Source organism: Emydura macquarii, unplaced genomic scaffold (genome assembly GCF_026122565.2).
Source record: "Emydura macquarii macquarii isolate MOO-44397 ecotype Brisbane River unplaced genomic scaffold, CSIRO-AGI_Emac_v2 contig_670, whole genome shotgun sequence".
In the NCBI taxonomy this organism is placed as follows: Eukaryota; Metazoa; Chordata; order Testudines; family Chelidae; genus Emydura; species Emydura macquarii.
The window spans coordinates 915,658-938,017 of NW_027130807.1; the positions used below are offsets into that span (position 1 = coordinate 915,658).

Genomic DNA, 22,360 nt, shown 5'->3' on the forward strand with positions numbered 1-22,360 from the left:
GGAACACTAAGTCCATTGCTGGGTGAGCTCATTCAGGCCGACCTCCAAGGCCAGCTGCATCTCATTACGGCCAGCGTTAGCTCTGTGCTCACGATGTCCTCTTTTGACACTCTCAGTCTCGCTGGTCTCTCTCGTCTACCCTTTTTTGGATGAGCTGACGGAAGCGATGGTGGGAGGACAACGTGGGTGTCTTCTAGAGTCCCCAGAGTCCCCTGGTTCCTTTCAGTTTGTGGCATGGAGGATGCACTAGCTTTGTTGCCTGCTGAGCTCCTGGTGAGGGACAAAGGTCAGGTATCCACCATCTTACTTGTAGCTCTGCCAGGAGCCTTTGGATGGGAGGGTTGGTTTACTCTGCTGCAGGGCATAGCTAGATGAGCTAGCTCTTGCCTCAGTCTACTCGGGGCAGGGGATGTAGGGCAATTGCTTTACTGACCCAAGAGCATTTTTCTGCGTGGCACTGCAAAGTTCCATTAGATCCTGTTCAATTTGTGTGTGAGGCCACCCGAGGGGGGTGAAGGAGGAGAGGAGAGGGCAACGGCGACATTACAGGCCCCAGCAGTGTCATCATGTCAGTGGCAGGTCACTCTCTGTCTCCATTTACTGGCAAGATGATGCTGGTAGGTTGGGTATCAGCTAGAGTGTATGGCAAGGGGTTACTGAAAGGTTGTGCCCATTCTTTATCAGGGAGGGTCCAGTGTGGAGGTGCTTTCAGACTTCCAGCCTCCCCTGCAATTGCAGGCCTTACTCGCAGCTTTGATTCGTCTGCCTGTAGTAAGATAATTGTGACCATCTCACTTGGACCTTGACAGTTATTCAGGCTTTTATGGGCTCCAGACTGGATTACTGCAGTACACTCTACATGGGCAGTCCCTTGGAGATCATCTGGGTTGTAGCCCTGGTCAGAAACCTGGTAATTAGCTGTGTCAGACACAGTGAAAATGTTACACCTATTCTTCCAGAGTCTACAGTAGATTCCCATGAGCATCCAGCTGTGATTCAAGGTGTTGATACTAAGCTATAAACCCCAGCATGGTTTAGGTCTTGGGTGCCACCTTGATAACTGATGTCACTCTCAGTCTTAGGTCATTCATGGGTGCCATCTTTGGGTGCTGATAACTGACGTCACTCAGTTTTAGGTCATTTATGATCTTAAACCACATCATGGCATTCTCTGGGAAGGATCTCAACTCTAGTATTCACTTCTGCTTCCATCCATCCATCCACCAGAGCCCAAGTCTATTAACCTGGCAGGCGTGATGCAAGGACCACTTACTCTCTCAGGCCTTCACTGTGGGAGGTGACTGATAGGCTCTGTACAATAATTAGACTACTTTTTAGGGTTTAAATGTCTTTTATTTTGTTGACTTAGTTGCTGTGTTATGGTGTTTTTTCTACATGATGTGCAGGTGCCTAGTGACATTTGTGATAGGCACATTTTTATAAATGTAAATCGTGAAGGGTTGGGTGGACTTTCGGTTTGTTCTTGTCCTCCCATTTTGTGGCATCACATCTCAGCTGAGCCATTTCTTCAAAGCCCAGAGGAAGTTGTGATAGATTTATTTATTGCTCTGTGGAGGGAGGGACCTTGGGGAAGGAAAGACCACTTAAAAATGCAGAGAGAGAAAGAGACGGTGAGATGCCATTTAGTGATCTGCACTCATTAGGTGAAATAGTTACCGATTTACTAAAGAAATAAAAACCAAAATCGTATTGATGTGGGAGGGGCGACAGCGTCTTTTTATTTTTGTGCCCCACCCATGCAGCTCTCAGCCAATCAGATGCAAGGAAACATTCCAGAATGATTCTTTTTGCAAAGGGGGACTTTCACACCAAAGCAACTTGAAAATACACAGCTTTCCATTTCAGTATTTGATCAGAGCTGTGCTGAAGGGAGAAGTTTCTCGCCTACAGCCCTTTCTCTGCCTCTTCCTGAGCTTGCAGCAAAGTCAGAGCTAGAGCTAGTCCAACTACGGTATGAATGATTGTGACCCAGAGCCCCATTCCTTCTGATATACAATATTTATTATTCGGAAGAATTCGCCATAGCCCGGGTGATAGCGACGGTTCACAACCTGAAGCAACTCCTCGCTGTTATTCAGTGTGTGTAACTGGTCACCTAAATCACAAGATGTTGTTGCTGCTCCACTGATTGGATGACAGAACCATTCGCAACAGGAGAAAAAAAATTAACAGCCTTTCTGGTATGAACTTCTGCACCAACCTGTGCTAAAATTGTGACTATTATCATGGATCGCTGGCCATTGACCAAATGCTACCAAATTACAAGTAAGCCAACCCTCAGGCAGCAGAAGGAACAGAATTGGGCTCGTTTTGTCACAAAAACATTCAGGACTCAAGGGGCCAGCAGTGTTTTACTATTCCATCCACCCCTGTCAGACCACTGCCGCTGTGACATCACAGGCTGTAGCCATGGTTACAATTGCAATGTCTCAACTTTGGCATCGCTGGACAGTGGAAGAAGCAGAGGGGCGACCTGTGCAGCCCCAGCCCATTTCCCTTGGGAAAGAGAGTAAACTCGTCATCTGTGGAGGAGTTAAGGATGAGGCCAGCCCCGTGGTCCTTTGTGTCTGCGAAGCAGAGCTGCCCTCTGAATTCCTGCTCCCCTGGCAGCTTTCCATCCCCACAGGCTCGCAAAATTCTCAATGAAAATGATTCAGGTTTGACCATCCTACCGGTCAACTCACCCCGTACAGCCAGGACTAGGAGTCAGGACTCCTAAGTTCTCTTCCCGGCTCCACCAAACTCCCTGTGTGACTTCAGGCAAACTGCTGCACCTAAACCGGATTCTGTTCCTTCTTCGGTACAACAGGGATAGTACTACTTCCAGGTCAGGCTGAATTCATGAAGTACTGGGAGATCTGTGCTAGCAAAGGGGGTAGCTAACATCCCAGAAGTCAAGGTGCCCATTCCTGTCTTGTCAACCAGGTGTGACAAATGTAAGCAGCTAATGAAATATGGAGCCGTAAAGCCACAAAGGGAACATGCTTATGCATCAAACTAAAGTTTTGCTTGCAATGAAAGTCCCTCTTTAAAGTGCTGGACAATCTTGACAGAAATAATAATAATAATTTTAAGAATATTTGTATTTTTTTCATATTCTCTTTTTTTTTAATAAAAGAAAGAGATTATTATAGCTGGCAGAGGAGGGGAAGATGAGTTTCATGTTGCCAGCCAACAGCTATGGTGGCACTGACTAGCTGATAACAAGCGAGGTGGTGGTGTGGAGGGGCAATATTCGCCATTCAACTGATTGGGAGGCAGCATGTCTAATGGTTAGAGCAGTGGGGACATGAAGCCAGGACTCCTGGGTTCTATTCCTGACTTTGCCACTGACTCACTGTGTGACTGTGAGCGAGTCACTGAACATCGCTGTGCCTCAGTTTCCTCACTTGTAAAATGGGGCTAATAATACCTCCCTGCCTCGGAGGGGGGAAGGCTGTGAGGCCTAATCAACCAGAACCAGCTTCGGACCCCATACTCCCATGGAGTTGCCCTCACTGCCGCAAGAAGCCCCATTAACTTCAGTGGCATTTTTCGTGGAGCAAGGTACTACTTAATACGCGTAAGAGGAGACAGATCCGGCCTCTGGATAAAGCACTTTGAGATCCTTCAATGAAAGGTGCTATAGACATGCAAAGTCCTATTTTCATTACTGACCAAACAGCCTCTACACCCGTGTTCCCTCTGCATTATCAGCTGGGGATAACCATCCCCCCTTCCCTTCCCCAGAAGTGGTTTCCTTTGTATGGTTGGATTTCCGGGAGTTGCGTGTTCCTTTTTAACTCTAGAGCTCGTTGCTGTATCTTGTTCAGGTAGCTCTTCTTCATGTGCTGATAACCATCTAACTGGTATGTAAAATACAGGAAAAAAAATAATGACTAAACTGTAGACTTCTTTACTAGCAGCAACAGCAGCAGTCTGGCTCGACGCCGCTGCCGCCTCATTTCTATCGTGTGTGGTTTGAAGAGATGTTAAGCTCATGGCGCTGCCGTAATTTTATAATAGAAACAAACAGAGAAAACACACCAAAAAAATTATATATATATATATAAAGGGAGGGAAAATAACCCTACTACTAACTACTAAGCCAGCGTAATTTCATCATCTCAGATGTTTACGAGGTAGGAGCGTTTTCTTTGAAGAACCATATTTTTGGAGACTCGGCCCCTTGTTTTGTGGAGGTGGCCTCTCTTCTGAATAATAAAGGATAGCAAATAACTCAGATTTCGGCATTGTCTCTGGCTCCCTTGCAGTACGGCCGCCAGGGATGTGGGAGGGAAGAGGGGCACCGGCTCAGCGGGGGCATGATTCACACACAGCCGCACAAGGGGACATGAAGTGGGAGAAGGGAATGTAAGGTGTGTTCTCAGGGAGTTGAGGATTCCATCTATGGCTCAATGGATCCTCTCCCTGCCTCCATCCTCTTGGGGCATTCTCATCTTCTCTGTGGTTTTAGCTTCCCAAACAGCCTGCTAAGACACAATCTGGATGCCCCTGAGGGGCAGGGCAGGCTGGGATGTAAGGAGACCCAGAATGCTGTGCATAACGCACTTCCTACCCCCCCAACGGGTGTGGGCTAAGGAAACTGGCCTGTTACAGGGCTACAGCCTATGGTAGATGGTGACAATCTCAAAAGGCCGGGGAACCCTGGCCTGCCCCATGTTTATAACGAGTTTGGATTGTTCCCTCCTCACTGGAGCCCCAAGAGACCCAGCCCCTAGTGGTGGTCTGGCTGGCTCCCCTTTACTCCCACTGTTCTGCCTGGCCTCCTGAACACCAGTGCTTCCCCTGGCCCCCAGCCGCCTCTGCCGGTCACCCTGCAGCTGGGAGCATGACCTCCGCTCCCTGCCTGCTGCCTGCACACCCGCTTGCCAAGGGGCCTCTAGCACCTCAACCCTGGCAGAACAGGTCTTCGTCAGGAGTCCAAGCCATGGAGAGAAGTAGTCAGGGCTCTGGAGCCAGAGGAACAGCACTGGAAGATGTGTCAGAAACCCTGGGGAGAGGAGCAGGAGGTTTTTGGAGCACGGGAGAGGTGATTGGGGGTGTAAGGACTGTAGTGTGCCCAGATGTCCCAATTTTATAGGGACAGTCCCGATATTCGGGGCTTTGTCTTATACAGATGCCTATTACCCCCCCACTCCCTGTCCTGATTTTTCACACTTGCTATCTGCTCACCCTAAAGGACGGGGGGGGCGGGGTGTGTGTGTGTGTGCGTGCGTGCGTGCGTGCTGGGGGTGGATCGTACGTGTCTGCAAAGGACCCAGAGTGCTGCTGGTGCTATATCCAGCGGCACTGGCTTGGCAAGGAAAAGAAACTGAGGAGCCGAGTGTGGAGCAAGAGGCTCCAAGAAATCCCAGCAGGAGAAGGGCAAAGGCACAAAGGAGATGAACTGGACTCCGAGCGGGCTTACAACTGGGGAAAGGGGTAGTGGGGGACTGGGGGAGCACTGGCAGGAGACGCCAAAGGAGAAACACAGGTTTTCCCCCCCACCTGGCCCTTCACTGTAACAAGCCCTGCGTTAGATGAAAAGAAGACATGGGACTGACCAGGATGGGTAAAGACAAGTGTGCCCCCACCTCCGCTCCCCTGCCCCAGCTTTTCACTTTAATAATTTGGGGCACCTATCCATAATGCTCTGCAAAGCTCACGCCCTGACCCGGTCAGCAAAGGGTTTACCTGCTATAAGGAGAAACATCACTGTCTGTCCCACAAGGCACTGCGAAGCCCACTTCCTGCCCCCAACTGTGTGACAGAAAGGCCTCCTCTCGGCCGCACAGCAATTATCGACTGTGTTCACATTTAGGCTCCCGCTCGACAACCTTCTGTTTGCAAGGAACAGATGGAAATGACAGGACGCCGCTAACAACTGTGCCCTTTCTTAGTACACTTCAAACAGGCCCTTGCGTCAACACTAACCAGTTCAATGGCAATCAACACCACAAGGGATTTGACCTACAATGGGCTGGAAAGCTGGGAGCTGCCCAGAAGTGGGACAAAGATTCAGACACCTTGCGGAGCAGATGTTTTCTGGGTCCCACAGACCAGACTGTGAAGGAGAAAAGTGCTGGGACTGTAGGGCTGGTGAAAAAGACATGGCGAGGATGTCACGGTAAGAAGGGTTTATTGTGGTTAATAGGAAAAATATGTGAGGCCCAAAGCAAACCTATTTTTGGTAGATTCCGTGCAGATGAACAAGGCGTCGCAGAGGCCTCTGAGTGGCATGGAAGTGAATTAAAGGGGTTAAGGACTGAGGCTGCATAGACAGTGATGAAATGGCGCTGCTACAGAAAGCCAAGGCTTTCTCCAGATCTGCGGAAGTAACAAAAGCCCAGCTAAAAACAACGGCAGCTGGAATGGAAGGTGATTGAACGCAAGCACATTCAGGCAAGGAAGAGCTGTGCAAAAACACAAGCCAGGCCCCGCTGCAGAAGGGACTCAAGCAAGCCACGGAGTCTTCACCACCCGCCTTCCCCCTCCTCCCCACCCCCCACGCCCATGGGCACAGAAATTGTCAGGAAGGAAACCTGCTAATGCCAGAATTATGCAAAGTGTAATAAAAGCAGTTGCTTTGCACAGGCCTGCAGCTCTGACCCACACAGATCCAGGCAAGGCATTAAACCACAGGTGACAGGGAACAGCTTTTCTGACTGCAATGAGCTTTGATTGATAGTCGGCACTAACAATGCCTGAGAAACAAATAAGTCCTGTTCAAGCCAGACACCTACTGATCTCTCATTAAGCACAGATATGCATTAGACTGACACTCCTGCCCTGCAAATTTCAAACCCCAGCGTCCCTGTACCAACAACCGACTGCCAGACTGTGTAAGTGACAGGCCCAGGACAAATCACTGGGGAGCTTGTGTCTGCTATTAAGCCTTTCCGATGGATACAGAAGCTCCGAAAGGGCTTTTTCTGCTTGTTTTTACACTAGAAATTCAGGACTTAAGCCTGGAAAACTCCCCAGGGATTATAAATCTAGTCAAATGGTGGACATCACAGGAGCCCAGAGAGTGAAAGCTGAGCAAGTGCCTTAACCAAAGACCATTGATATTGTTCCACTGACCTCAAAGGGGCCTTGGGTCAGGCCCCAAGGGAAAAGGTGAAGGAGGGGTTTTGAGTTAGACTGTTTCAAATTCTTTAGGATTGGTTTGATTTTTATTAACTCATTAACACTACAGAGAGGACGACTTTGTTAAAGACTGAGCACCTTCTCCCTTGAATTAAGATACACGAACGAGGCTTTCAGCATAAGTACACATCCTCTAAATCCCCAACAAGACCAGAGTTGGCGTTCCTGATATTTTATTTATCCACCATGAAGAAGCAGAAAAGGGCGTCGGCCCAATTTCCTGAAACTGCTTTGCAAGGCCATTAAAGCGCAATGGTACAGGAGAGCTACAAAGCAGATTGGAAAATGCCACACATAAGCCTGCTGTAAACACTCAGATACATCCCATTATGGGCCTGGAAGTTTGTCTGGAGCTGAGCACAGATTCTCTGGCAGCTGCTCAGCACGTGGAGGTATTGGGGAGTTGGTTACTGGCTCCCTGATTTTCAGAGTTCATCTGTACCACCCTTAGCCCTGGGGCGGGCTGCTCTAACCTACCACAGCTGAGCATAGCTGAACTGCAGCATGTCCTGGCCATTGCCCCTCCCAACTCCGAACAGCCCTTACACTGGGGCTGAATGGTGGAGCAGGAGGTGTGTTACCCCATGCTGGAGAGATTCCCAGCTGACTAGATATTGCTGCTTTCCAGTCCCTTGAATGCATTGCATTGCATTGGGGTTCTTTGTAGATCCAGTTTAGATTACAAACTCGGCTGTTCTTACAGAGCATGCTGATGTTTTCAAGAACTGAATATTCTTTCAGGTAAATATTCCTTTCATCTTGATCCAGCAGCCACTCCTTGGCACACCAAGAAAAATACCACTTACAAACTGCAATCGCCTCCGGCGGGAATTAGACCACACAGTAAAAGCAGAGATTGTCACTCGAATAAAAGGAGTTACGAACAGTCATTCACACACTGTAATTTACCACTTACAGAAAAGCCCCAAACAGGCAAACTCAGCCTGTCTGGACACTCAGCATCGTAGGTGAGCAACACAATGTCCAAATTATGCCAAATTTTGAAGACAGGAGGACAGATCCTCAGCTGGTGTAGATCAGCATGGGTCTGCTGAGCATCTGGCACATTACACCTACTCTAACTGGTGCTCGTTACTTCAGAGCGCGGGACGTGAAGCCAGGGCATTAAGCAATTCAACTGTCTGAAGTCATCATGACTATTTTTGACTGATTTTGACCAGCACAAATTCCTTTGTCCACCTTTTGGCATCATTTCAGCATAAGAGAAATTCCAGTACCAGACGGATGAGACACATGAAAGACTCAACAGAGCTGCAGTCACTGTTGACGTCATCCGAATATTTGGGGGAGGTTCCAGAAATCACATGCCAAAGGGGCACATCTTAGGCCAGTGAAAAGGGCAATCTGCATTCTAGATGTGGCCCTACCGCAGTGGGATCAAACCAACTTCGTTACGATCAAGAACAAGGAACCACCACAGGACTGTTGTTCAGAGCTAGAGATAATATATTTGGTCTGTTTAATCTAACCCTCCCACTTTTGTCTCAAACTTATCTGAAATCAGCACACCACCATGACGGCTGCTGGCATGAGGTATTCCATTCATGTAAGCTAAGCAACATAGGTTACATCTACACTGCAGCTGGGAATGAGTTTTACTTTCCAGGGTAAAAAGGTCTCTGAAAACAGAAGAAACTCATGCTCAAAGATATCAGAAAAGAACTAGGTCCAGTGGTTATCTACTTTGATCCAAAAGAACAGCTGATGCATTAAAAATTAACTTATTCTGCTCTTCTAGAATAGCCCCCTTCTATTATGCAACAAATTCATTCACCCCAACAGGGGAACATTATGCACAAATAGCAAAGGAACTACAGGCAATCGTATTTCGCTACAAGCGCTTTCATCACTATATGTATTGATCCCTCCGTTAGAGTTAAATCCAGCCATGAATTTTTTCGATCAATCCTGAAATAACCATTCACTGCAGGATTCTCCAATGGCAGATTCGACAGCCACGCTGTGTATCATCCATGGAGAGAAAGGCCTGTTGATAAGCTGTTAAAAAAATAAAAATCCATCACTGAAAACACCAGTGAAAGAATGAACATGCAGGACCACATGGGAAATTCTAAAGTGCCGAGAAGTGATCAGAAAGTGACACAGGCAACTAAAGGGGAACAACAAAATAAAACATTGGAATTAGCACTAGACTGCTGGATATTAAAAAAGGAATGTCCATGCTTCATTGCCAAATAATGGAAACATACAGATGAATTCTCATTTTTGAATGGCGTAATCTTTAAAAGCAAGAAAAAATACAAACTTTTCTTTGCAATTTTTGCTGTCTGAAGATGTGGGGGCAAATCCTCAGCTGGTGTAAGGTGGCATAGCTTCACTAAAATCAATGGAACTATGCTGATTTGCACCAGCTGGGCATATGGCCCATAGCTCTTAGTGGATTACTGATCTTGTGTCCAGCATAAGACCAGGAGGGAACTCTGCTAGCTGTGATATTCTGAACAGTTATGTACCCATAAGGGATGTCTCATGCCATGCACCCATTTCCCCTTCACTCAGTGACTAGGTGCCTTTCCCAGTTCCCTGGCCAGTTCCTTTCAAAGTAAGAGGCAAAAACAATCTCAACAGCCAATTAGTAAAGCCAATAGGTAGAAACTCCAGACCCTCAAATCTGTGGGAAGGAGCAGTAATCCACTGAGAGAACAAAAATTACAGTCAAGTGATTTCCTGTTCTCCAAAGATACCATCTCATTTGATTCTCTTCTTGAATACTAAAGCAAACTGTACTAAATACTGCAATGGGAAGTAATAATAGAGTAAAACAAGGGATATATGTGCCTTGAAAGGTAATAGATTTTTAACATGGAAGAATAAGATATCTCCTGAAAATGCAACAGGTGGACAATTTCAAGAGACATCCTGATTAAATAAAACTTCAGGTGGCAGGAGCTTGATGGTCCACCCGATCTTGGAAAGTGGTTTAAACACCAAAAAGCCAAACCTGGATTGTTGCCAAGAAGCCAAGCCTAAGCAGTGCTGCTCGGTTAATGTATGCAGAGGAAACCATGTGGCTGTGTTGCAAATCTGAATAGAGATAGATTTGACAATGATTGCTCAGACTGCTCTTCTGTGAACGGAAGGAGTCTTGACAGGTCATGGCAGCAAATCCAAAGAGCCAGTTAGCTATAGTTCTCTTGGGAACAGCAGAACCTATTGTATTGATGTCAAAGCCAGCCTCTCCCTGGAAGCGGTAGAAACGGTGTCCTGGGATGTGACCATTGTTGCATTCTAGTGGCTACTTGGAGCCACAGGTGAGAGTTGGGTGTGAAGTGAGGACCAGTGAAAAAGAACCATGCCAAGAATGCAACTGTCTTGACTTTCAGAGATACTACATCTCTTCTACACCCCATATAGCCCTGGAAGGGAGCCATGAGGGGAAATGCCTATCGCCAGCATACTAAGTCTTCTTTGGGGGACCAGACGCAGGAGACCTCTTGGTCCAACAGCTGGAAGGCATTACACCAGCGTATTGTGGAATTTGTAAGGCCTGGCCAAGACCAAAAGACATCAACAATGGCTACCAGCTACAGCTAATGAAGTTCCCAGTCGTCACAACCTTCTGTGCCCTGGTCTTTGACTTCAGCAGCCAAGAGAATGAGACTGTCCCCAGGCGACAGTCTTCTCTCTTAGAAAACCTCACACCGGGGCATTAAGAGCACACAGCCACCAGCGAACTCACAAGAAGCCGTGGCGTCATGGTCGGATACAACGGCCAGTCAGATGCATACTGGTGTCAGGGGTAAACGCCAGAGGAGAGGGAACTCAAAGGCACAGAGTGCAAGCGCATTCACAGGGCATTGTACTGCAGGACTAGCCTCAGGGCCAGGTAGCTGTAATCAGTTCAGAGAAGTGTCTCATTGCTGCACCCACAGGAGGATGCTCTGTAGCAGGGTGGAGATAGGCCCAAAGCCCTGAAGGCACCAGCGATGCAGGCAGCCAGTCAGTCTTTGCCTAGGCACTCTGGAAGGCGCGGTAGCCCAGGGATCAAGGCTCTGATAGCACCAACACCAATGGTCATGGCCTCGGTGACCACCCAGTTTCAAAAGAAAAAGAAAGGAAGGAGACTACTCAAGAGAGCAGTAAAAGACACAGGGCTAAAGTAGCACAATGCTGACACCAAAACCCAGGACAAACACTGCCAGAGCTGGCAAGTCCCCCGGCGGTCCCTTCACCGAAGGCAGTCTGAAAAGAATTGGCCATGGAACACAGAGGTGCAGACCACGTGCTGCAGGAGGGGACAGCATGAGCTGGCCATACCTCGGTGCTTTGGAGCTCAGGCGGTTCTGGTTTTGTCTCATGCCGGCATCACAAGCCCCAGGCTGGCACTGCACTGGGATGGGTTGTTTGGCTGGAATAGGTGTTCCATGTGCTCTGAGAAGCTCTCCAACTGGGTTCATAGACTCATACACTTTAAGGCCAGAAGGGATCATCATGATTATGTAATCCGACCACGTGCACATTGCAGGCCACAGAACCTCACCCGGCCACGCCTGTAACAGACCATAACCTCTGGCTGATGGGCATGCAGAAAGTCAAGCAAAGAAACTGTGACCTATTCCTTTGGTTGGGTACATGTCAGCAAGTTGACCAGCTTGTCCAATGTGCCTTAAGATATATGAAAAATACAAATGAGCCAATGATATTTCCTGGAATGCCAACAAGATCATGGCAGATCATTGACAGTTGTTTGTTTGCTTGTGTGGAACAAGACTCTCCGTGAATGTTGTGCATTATTACACTGGCCTCTTGGAACTGGAAATCCTGACCATCACTCAAAGGACAACAAACTGAGGGCCATACTGGCTAGACATGGAATCTCCGAAAAGATTATTTTAGATAATGACCTTCATTATTCCTCAGAGGAACCTGCAAACTTTGCCAGTGCATGAGATTGTAAACGTAGCACAGTTAATCTGTGTTATCCACAAAGCAACCAGAGGAACCAGTCCAAAGGACAGAATGTATACCGGTCAAAGCCAAGGCGGATGGCAAAGGCCTCTTCTGCAACCTCTGTCAGAATTCACTTACTGACTCTGAAGTGGGATTCTACTCTCCTATAGAAATGGCACCTGTCACCTCTCCGTGATTCCAGAGCAAATGTGCTCAGTATACCAGTAAAAAGAAGCCCCACCCTGAAAACTCAGCCTGGCCTCTGAAAATGAATTCTTTCCTTCTTATACATCATCACCAGATATAGAGGTTCTGCAGGCCAACTTAGACCCTTGTTGACCTCTCTGCAGCCCCCTATCTTCAGATTAAGTCCTCAGTGTCCTTCACCTTCAGTGGGGTTGCATATGTGTAAATGACTGGAACTGAGGGCATGTCTACACTGCAATCAGGAGGTGTGATTATAGCATGTGGAGACAGACCTGAGTGAGCTTTGATCTAGCTAGATCAAAGCTACCTCGTGTAACAAGAGCAGTAAGGCTACGGCAGCACAGGCAGCTCCACACCTGCGCAGCAGCCTGGGTACCTACTCGAGCAGTTGCTCTCCATTCTCCCACAGCTTCCCTGCTATTGTTACTCAAACTAGCTTTCATCTAGCTCAGTTAAAGCTAGTTTGGTATGTCTAGTTCCACCCCTGATTGCCATGCAGACAGACCCTGCGTACACAATTCTGCTGCTGGTGTGCAAAAAGAACAGAATCCAGCTCACTCTCTGGGAGCTGTGCTAGCACCGCAGGCCTAAGAGGTGTGAAAACCAGCGAACATGTATTTTTCTCAATAAAGCAATCAGATATGAATTATTTTCAAGTGCCCCAAAATGTGCTGAGACTCTGAAAACACACAGGGAGTAGATTTGCTGAGTAACCCCCGGCCAGTTTTACAGAGTCACTTTTCAGAGCAGACTCACGCTTCAGATCACCAGTCCTTATTGAAATGGCTGAAAGGTCAGCCCTCCGTACCTGCTGCTAAGATCCCTACTCTACATGAACATACCAGAAGCTGATAAAAGGCCCTGGGCCAGTGTTTCCAAACCTTGCATCTCCTACTGCAAACACAATTTGTGAATCGCTATGGCAACACGTACTGTGCCAACCACACCAATATCAGCTACTGGGAAGCCATAGTACCAAATATGGCCAATGATTGAAACCCAAGAAAGTTAGGGCTTTGTATGATGCCTCCTGTGACCACTGGGTGCAGGTGGATCATTACATCAATACATCTCAAGTACATGTTGCAAGCCAGAACCTCAGCTGGTGTAAATCGGTCTAGTTCCATTGATTTCAATGGAAACTAGGCCAATTTATACCTTCTGAGGATCGGGTCTTGTGTATGCTTGGATTGTTTCAGTGTAAAGAGCTCAATAGTCATATGAAACCACTTGCCACAGGCAATGTGACTGATTCATATTTCTCTTCCAGATGATTGTTACAACAGACATTGTACATATGAGAAGGATTCTCTGAAAGGAGAGGTAACAAAATGTGCTATTCCCTTTTGCAGTGAAGCCGCTAGTTTTGTTTACCCTCAAGCCTTTCCGAATCATGCCCTTCTAAAGAGAGTCTTCCTTTCTGCTAGGGTGCCTTATGTTTGCAGTCAGCAGGAGCAGATGGAAAGAGAAGCATGCTCCTGACAACTGTGACTGAAACAAGACACAAAACACTGCTCGCTGGATATCAGAGAATATGCCACTTACATATATACAAACCCTATGCTATATTCTGTGACCCAAAGATGCACACATGCCAAAGCTATTTGCATGTAGTGGTAGGGCTGTAAAATCTCACTTGAATTACTGCAGAGTCAGATCAGCTCACGAGCAGCCTTGCAAATGCTCTCCTGGAAGCCAAACCCTGTGCAGATGGAATTGTGCCTAGAATCGGCCACCCAGATCGGGTCCCATTCTTTTGTGGACTCTCTCTCCATTCCCTCCAGCTCATACCCTCCAAGGAAGTAAAAAATAGGCAGACTAATGCCACAAGAGAAGGAGGCACAGTGTAGGCAGCCCGGATGGAGGGAGTCAGACTCATGGGGGCAGCATGGGGAAGTCAAGCAGAAGTAGTAGCCCCAATAAAAGGGCAGGGCAAGAAGGAGAGGAACCTGTTATTTCAGCATCCAAATGCCTTTCCATGGGATTGCAACAAAAATGTGGCCATCTAGGAGCTTTGTATTTATCATTATGTTGCACACTGGGGCCAATCAGATCTTCAAAGTGATAATGGGAATAGAACTCAGATCTCCTGCTTCAAAAAGCACAGGTGCCTACTCCTTAAGCTAAAGAAGAAGCTCCCTTAGCTAGCAGCAGTAGAGTGCCTATGCCACACAGCAGAGCATTTCCAGTTTTATTCAACAGAAAGCAGCGGTGTGCATACATGCTACTCTCTACACATGCAGTTTGTCCCATTCGTACACAGAGGTGTGAATGACAGTATCTTGTATTACTATCGTGTCTTTCATCCCAAAGCACTTCAGACACTATATACCATTCAGACAGCACCACTGAACAGAGCCCATTTCTGTGGTGAAAGGTGGGATCCAGGCAGAACACACAGCACAGGAGAGCAGGGGCAAAATCCTAATCTTATAAAATGCCTGCAAGCCGTAATTTCCATGCAACGCAGACAGGACAACTCAGATTAATGCCTGGTGCTCAGTTTATCTCTCTCAGAAAAAAGGCTAAGTCAACGCAGCTGCAATGTGAACTTGTGATACCGGGCAGCATAGCTGTGTCATGCCTGATACTTAGACAACAAAGCCACCCCTGGATGAAACCCTAGACAATGGCCTCCCAGAGCTTGATGCAATTATGGAATTTCACAGCTCAGAAACCTTCCCTATCCCACAGTGCACTTGACTCTAGTTCATTTGCATGCTGCAGTTTTATTGGTTACAATTAGACCTAGCTGAAACTCAGACTTTTTATTCTGCAGGAAATTCCAACATTTCCAAATTTGATTTTGCTCCACACCAAAATGAAAACAAAAATTGAAATGTCCTGTGAAATGAAATTTACGAAAAAATTTAGTTTCAGGTCAAACAAAACATTTTGCTTAGATTTGGGCTTTTTTTTAAGTTTATATTTTGCGATATAATATAAAATAAATTTCTAAATGAAAAGTCATTTCAAAATGTAAAATCAAAATGTTCCATTTCAGTAAAGTCAAAATGTTCCACTTCAATCTCATTGAAACACTTCACTGCAACTTTTATTTCTAAACGACATTTTATCAAATCCAGTATGCTCCCACAGAAAGTTTTGGTTTTGACAAAACGGTATTCTGACAGAAAAATGTCCCATCTGAAAAAATTTTGACCACCTCCTGTTTAAAATGTCTTGCAACTCTGACTATTTTTAAAATCCAAAATGTAAACCTTTGGTCTGAAGTCTTTGGACTGTTCCCCAGAAATATGTTGTTCCAGCAAGTGATTTGTGAAACTCACTGCTGCAGGATGTTATGGGGAAAAAGAGCTAAGTGAGATCCACAGGCTCTTATACTTCAGTGAAAGCTGATCAGTGACCTGGGATCAGGCAACATGATCACCCCTATCCCTTTGCTATGGTATTGCACAATTACATGTATCATATAGTAGGGAGCATATGGGCTGCTGCCAGAAGCAGGCTACTAGACTAGACAGACCATGGGTCTATTACACTATAACAAAGAGCTGGGATATTGGCCCAGTTAATCACTGATCTATTCTGATGCCTCAAGGAGGTGAAATATCAGATGAGATGGACTCACTGCTCTGATCCAGTCTTTGGAAGATTAAGAAACCTTCCCTCATCCTGACAGTAGAAATTCACTGCACCTTTGCAAACGGGCAGGAGGATTTAGACTTCATGCTCAGTGAGACTGAGGATGAAGATGATCAGGGCCAGCCTTCAGCACAAGCAATGTTCCTGCGGATAGCTGCATTCTTGCTAAACATACACCAATTCCTGGGCTGACTCAGCAACTCACAGGCCAGTCCAATGTCCCCCTCGCCACTTCTCAATCCTCTCCCCTGACCTGGCAGCCTCTTGCTGACTCTGGATGTTACTATAAGAAACTGGCAAAGGAAATAATTTGAAACTGTTCTTTTAAGAAGCCTAATAAAACCACTTGAAGCTGAACAAGAGAAGGAGAGCAGAGAAATGACTCCAAACAGGAGGAGGAGAGAAATGAATTAACTACTCCTTTCAAGCAACCTTTCTGATCCCAGTCGACAGAACACCTCTACAAGATACAGGAATCCCCATCACCAATTTCCCTGGAGTCTGGACAATCAACAATAAAAAGCCCCGCACAGGCAGCAGTGTAGCCTCGGTGTACCCAGATTAATAAACCCATGTGTGTGCTACACATCAGGCAGGCATGTCCCTGTGCACAGAGCTAGCCAGGGCAGGCAGCAGCAGTGGGCTCAGAGAGGAGATCACTGCGGAGTGCCTATGGGGATAACAATACACCTCTAACTCACAGGGGAGGTGGGGAGAAGGGACAGGAGAGCTCTGGTGCTCAGAGCAGTACAGTACTTTGAAATCCAAAGGCCTAGGGAAGCACCAAGGGCTGTAACTGTCAGGAGTCATTCTCTCCCCCTCCACTAGCCTTCATTTTCATAGCACAATTAGAATCTGTTTTTCCAATTGCAGCTTCAGTCAGACTCTCTTGCCTCCCTTGTATCTGACCCTGGCTTGAACTTCCAGCCACTCTGTCCATGACTGCGTGGCCCATCGCATGGGTACGCAGCTGGGCTAACACATCCTCAGGTGCCATAAGGGCTTTTTAAAGGAAGTGAGAGTGAGAGAGAGAGAACATGGCCGAGAGAGAGAACACAGCTGAAACAGAGACGGAGCACAGCTCAGAGAGAGAGAGAGAACCCCCAGCTCAGAAGGAACAAAAAGAGAGTAAGGATGTGGTTCTCAGGTGCAGATGGGCCAGCTCAGGGACCAAGACCATGCAGCTGGGCCTCCCCTATTCACACAGAGTGAGGGACTGAGCCATTCTGAGAGACACGGAGTCATACTATTCCTGTTATCAGTATTGGACAGATTGACCCCCACCCAAGGCACTTAAACCTGCTACAGAGACGCCTGCTACTGTAGCTCACAGACCCTGCCAGCTCAGCCTAGAAAAGACTAAAAATCACGGGCTTAAAGCCCTAAAGCAAATTAAATTGTTACTATGCAGACACCTGCAGAACCCACCTGAACAATCCACACCTTGGCTTTACAGTCATGCAGCAGGAAGGTTCAAGCTGGCTACGGAAAGTGCTACAGACCTTTAAAATTCTCTGGTGACCTTCAGCCCATGGATAAAGCTGCTAGATCTTTATGGGTGGTGAGTCTGGAGTTCAGCAATTGGACACAGGCTGCATTGAATGGGATACAACCACAGCTAAAATCACCCCCCACTCTTACACAGGCAGCATCGTCCCACCTTCTTTCAGACACTGCATGAAGCCGTAAAAAGACAAGTATACTGACTACTGGGAAGAGAACATCAACAACCCAAGCAGCTAGATTGCTCTAGATCCCTCCGCACCAGCAGACCCCCTATCTACAAGGCGATGCATAAAACAGAGCTACGCTCTCACCAAGTATTGAACCAGTGATCCCAAAGCAAAAACAGAAACCAGGACACATTCCACTAGAAACCCAAGGATGGGCGATTTTGTAACCCGCTGTGACAGGAGAGACTGAAACTGACAGGCACTTTTTATTCTGCTGCATGAGATCCAAAGGAAGAGAAGTAGACTTCTTCAAGTGATCAGAAATAGCTAGACTCATTGCAGCAAAGCAAAGAAGAAAAATGACATAACTCTGAGTGAAAAGAAAGAGACAGTGGAAATGTCTTAATGATACATGGCCACCGGCCAGCAGACCCGCAATAGATCATAATAAAAAGTGAGCATATGGTATAAAACCCCCTTACTCCTCTAAAACCCCATCCAAGGCAAAGAGATTTGATGAAGTGTATTAACTTTGGCAACGCCTGTATACTTTGCCATGCCAATAAAGTTACTGAGATTGAAGCTGGGCTGAGAGTGAACACAGATCAGAGAGTGAACACAGCCAACAGAGAGGTATGGAGGAGCTGAAGAGAGGAGGAGAGAGAGAGCTATGGAGGGGAGGGTGAACGTAGCTCAGAGAGAGGTATGGAAAAGAGGGAAGGACAATCGAGCTCGTTCAGAGTGAGGGAGGAGTAGCAGAGGGAGTCAAAGATGGTAGTGGTAGGGGGAGGGATGGAGGAAGAGTGTAGAGAAGACAGTACAGTTCAGAGACGGGCAGAGAGAAGAAACAAGATTCCCCAAAATGTTAAAAATAACACAGATGCCTGAGAACCCAGTTCCCTTTCACCAGGACGTATCATTCTGTTTACAAAACTCTTTCAAAATAAACCACCCTGGCAGCACTGGTTTCCTCCTCCCGGAGCAGCCTCCCTGAGAATCAGCCTGGGAGCCTCTTTCTCTCACACTGGATTTTCTCAGTTTTCTGCTTTTTATTGCTTAGATTTGGTACAAATCTAGCCCGTGGGGGAGTGGGAGACCGAGCCTGCCACCCCCATGAGGAAAGGGAGAGTCGGAGAGAGTCCTGCTGCTGTCACCCCACTGCCCCAGACGCACACAGTCCTGGTGGCCCAGTTCATACCAGCTTTTGCTTCTGTGCCCATTTAAGGGAATGGAAAGTCCAGGCAGCCTGCAAAGCAGCGCACGGAGCTCCTTTTCCCACCATACAAAGTGCGGAGGCAAAAACCCTTTCCAGGACAGAGAGGGAGCTCTGCGCACAAACAAGACTTTCCTATCAGCTTCTTTTCAAAGCTGACAGCTGGAAGGAGCAGCCTGGGGGACGTTTCTCTCTGAGTCTAATTCCAGTAGCAGAATGGGAATCTCTCGGATGAGAGAAGCTTTTATGTTCATACTCGAACCCTGTAGCCCTCCAGGGCATGGAGTCCAAAGAGATAAAAAAAACCTCACCAAATCAAACAGCATGGCTTTTTCCTATCTTGCATCTGAGTCCCGTGGCAATGGGCCTGATGGCTAGGAGCAAGGATCACTCAGATACCTAACCAAACAGCCACAGATTGTCACATTAAAGTCCTTTCAATTCCAGGCTTCCACCACAGGCTGGCTGTTCTGAGAAGGCCAACTCTTATCAATACCCCATCTTAAACAGGGACCATCATCCCACAGAGCTAGTCCAATGGGATTATCCAACACAGCAGCATTGTGGTTTCCCCTGGCAAACCCCATGTCCTGGGGCTATGAAGGATGCCGAGGGGTGCAGTGATTGCTCAGAACTCCCGCAGATAAATGATGATCCCCTTTGCTGTCTGTGGTCCCAGCAAGGAGACGGTGACCCCTTTGATTCATGGTTTTCCTGTCTCTTGCAAGAAGATAGCGACTCCTTGGATGGGTAGGTGCCCATGGCCCTAGTTGGGAGACTGCGGCCCCCCATGGCCAGAGATGGTCCATGCAAACTCTCACCCCTTGCAGCGCAGAAGCGGATCTGCCAGCCCACCAACATCCACCAGATTTTCTGAGCAGCAACCGTGTTGTTGTAGTGCCCATGCTCATGTCTCTTCTGGGGAGCATTCCAGGGCAGAAAAACTGCCCTCGGTATCCTCTAGCAGGGAGGAGTCGTTCCTCAGAGTGCCCTGCATGGCTTCTGACCCATTCTCCTCCTGTTCATCCTGCTCCTCCTGCTCCCGGAGAGTCTGGAGACGTTCCTCCCTGGCCTCCATCAGCTCCTGGGCCCCATCACCCACAAGGGTGACAGTGTCAGCCACACTGGGTGGTGCTTTAACTGGATTATGGTCGTAAGAGAAGAGCCGTAACCCTTTCAGATGGACCAGGTCTGGGAAGTCGACAATCTTGTTGCGGTCAAGGTCAAGGATATGGAGCTGGGACATGCGGAGCAGGGGCTGTGGGAACTCCTCAAAGCGATTCCCATAAAGCCAGAGCCCTCGGAGGCCAGTCATACGCGGCAGGCTGCCTGGCAGTGCCCGGAGTCGGTTGTCACCCATCTGCAAGGACTGCAGTGCAGGCATCTGAAGCAAGGCCCGAGGGAAATGGTACAGGTAATTGTTTTCGATCCACAAGCAGCGCAGAGTCTGGAGCTGGGCAAATTCTGCAGGGAGGCCAAAGAGGCGGTTGCTGCCCAGATAGAGGCGGGTGAGACGGGGCAGGCGGCATAGTGCTTCGGGCACCTCCTCCAGCTTGTTGAAGTCCAGTGCCAGGATGCGCAGCTCCCGCAGTCCCTCGATCTCCTCGGGCAGCTCCCGCAACCCCGTGCCACTGATGTAGAGCTTCTGCAGGCTGCCCAGGGCACACACGGGGCCTGGCAGCCGCTTCAGGTGCCGCCCGGTCAGCTCCAGCGTCTGATCCCCCCCACTCAGTTGCTCCTCCGCACCCGATGGCAGCCGCTCCTCCCTGCCTGAGGACCCTGCGCTGCCCATTCTCATAGCCAAGGGCTGCTGGGACAACGAGAGCCACCGCCTCCAGCGGGGTAGCCCACAGGGGACATGACAACCAGCTATCCTGGTGCCCCCCGGATTGGCCTCCTGGGACTGAGACCAGAGCCCCCTCGGGGTCCTCCTTGTTAGGGCTGGGACTGACCAGCCTCCCGGAGCTGGGACCGGTGCCCCCTTGCACTCCTCCTGCCAGGGCTGGGATTGGGCTCTCTGGATCGCCCTCCTGGGGCTAGGACACGTGCTCCCCTTGGCTCCCCGCTTCCAGGGCTGGGACCGGGGCCCCCGGATCAGCCTCCCGGGACCAGGACCAAAGCCCGCCGGGTTCCCACTGCCAGGGCCGGGCTGGTGCCCCCTGGATCGCCCTCCCGGCGCTAACACCCTGCCCCTACCCGGGATCGGCCTCCTCCCCCCTCCCCGCCCGCGTGCTGCCGGCCCCGGCGCTGTGCGGCCCCGCTGCCTCCCGGCCCCGCGCTCCGGGGCTCCCGGCTCGGTCTGAGCTCGGCTCCCACACACCCGGCGCCTAGCGACTCGTCGCCATGGAAACCCCCACGCGGGACAGCCCGCCTATGGCGGAGCCGCTCGGGCCGGCGGGGGCGGCCTGTCCTCAGGCCCCGCCCCTAGGACACGCCCACTGCCGCGGCTGCTGCAGGCCCGGCCGCCGGCCCCTGGCGCGGGCTTCGCTCCCCTTCCCGCCAAACTCCGGGTCCCCGGCAAGGCCGAGGCTACAGGTGGCGCGGACTCGCACGGCAGGGCTGCGGCCCCCGCCACAGGGTCACCCGCGCCCCTTCCCCACTACAGCCACCCGCCGCACAGCCCCAGCCCGGCTACAGCCACTGCACAGCCCCAGCCCGGCTCCTCTGAGAGACTCCCCTCTCCTCCCCTTCCCCAGCTGCCGTCATCACCCGCCCTTCCTACAGCCACCGCACAACGCCAGCCCAGCTACACTGAGAGGCTCCCCCCTGCTACACCCACCAGAGGCCTTTCTGCATACACAGAACCTGCCTCTACTCCATGCCATGCACACACCTGCCTAGTTCCTACAGCTCCCTCAGAGACACACACCCCTGCGCAACAGAGTCAGAGGGAAAAGACTATATCCCTGGCTACTCTTGTTATTTGTGTACCCAGGAGTACGGATGAGCACCCCAAGACTTGTCACTGCCTTGACTGCTTGGCAAGTACTGCTGCAGATGCCACTGCCACAGAAAGTTTTCCTTTTTCACTGTGATACCATCTTCCCTAGGTTAAACTGAAGCCAGCTTCCTTTTGTCCAGGTTCCATCAGACACACCAGTGCCATCCCCTACGTTGGGGACACTGGAGATGTAGAGCTGGGTGTCATCAGCCTATTAATGGCATTCGATCTCATGGGATCTCAGCCTCCTCTAAAATTCTCAGATCAGTCCTTTCTCCTTCATATGGCAACCCACTGGGCACGCCTCAGACTGCACCAACATCCCTGCTCACGCAGCCAGCCATACAAAACAGGACCCATCAATCCTTATCCTCCACACCCTCGACCAATCAGCACATACACACAGCACCACACCACTCCTGTCTTCTTCCATTTAATCCACCCCACACACTCATGTTCAACCAACAACCTCCAGGATGCCAGCATACTCAACCAGCTTTCCTGGAAACACACAGAATCACTCTTCCTCACAAACCCAACTAAGGTCCTCCCACAAAACCCCAACCATCTCTCATACACTCAACCACCCTTCTATATGTGGACTGGCACATAGACAGGCCCCCCCCCCAGGCAGCT

The 22,360-nt window shown here is 49.1% G+C and overlaps 1 protein-coding gene across 1 annotated transcript; it reads right to left on the reverse strand.

The window, feature by feature from the left end:
* Positions 1–17,902: 17,902 nt before the first annotated feature.
* LRRC10B (leucine rich repeat containing 10B) lies at positions 17,903–21,173 on the reverse strand. The gene has a single exon (XM_067541466.1). It carries the CDS (start codon positions 20,579–20,581, stop codon positions 19,691–19,693), a length of 891 nt encoding a protein of 296 aa, XP_067397567.1. The 5' UTR covers positions 20,582–21,173; the 3' UTR covers positions 17,903–19,690.
* Between the last annotated feature and the right edge of the window lie 1,187 nt (positions 21,174–22,360).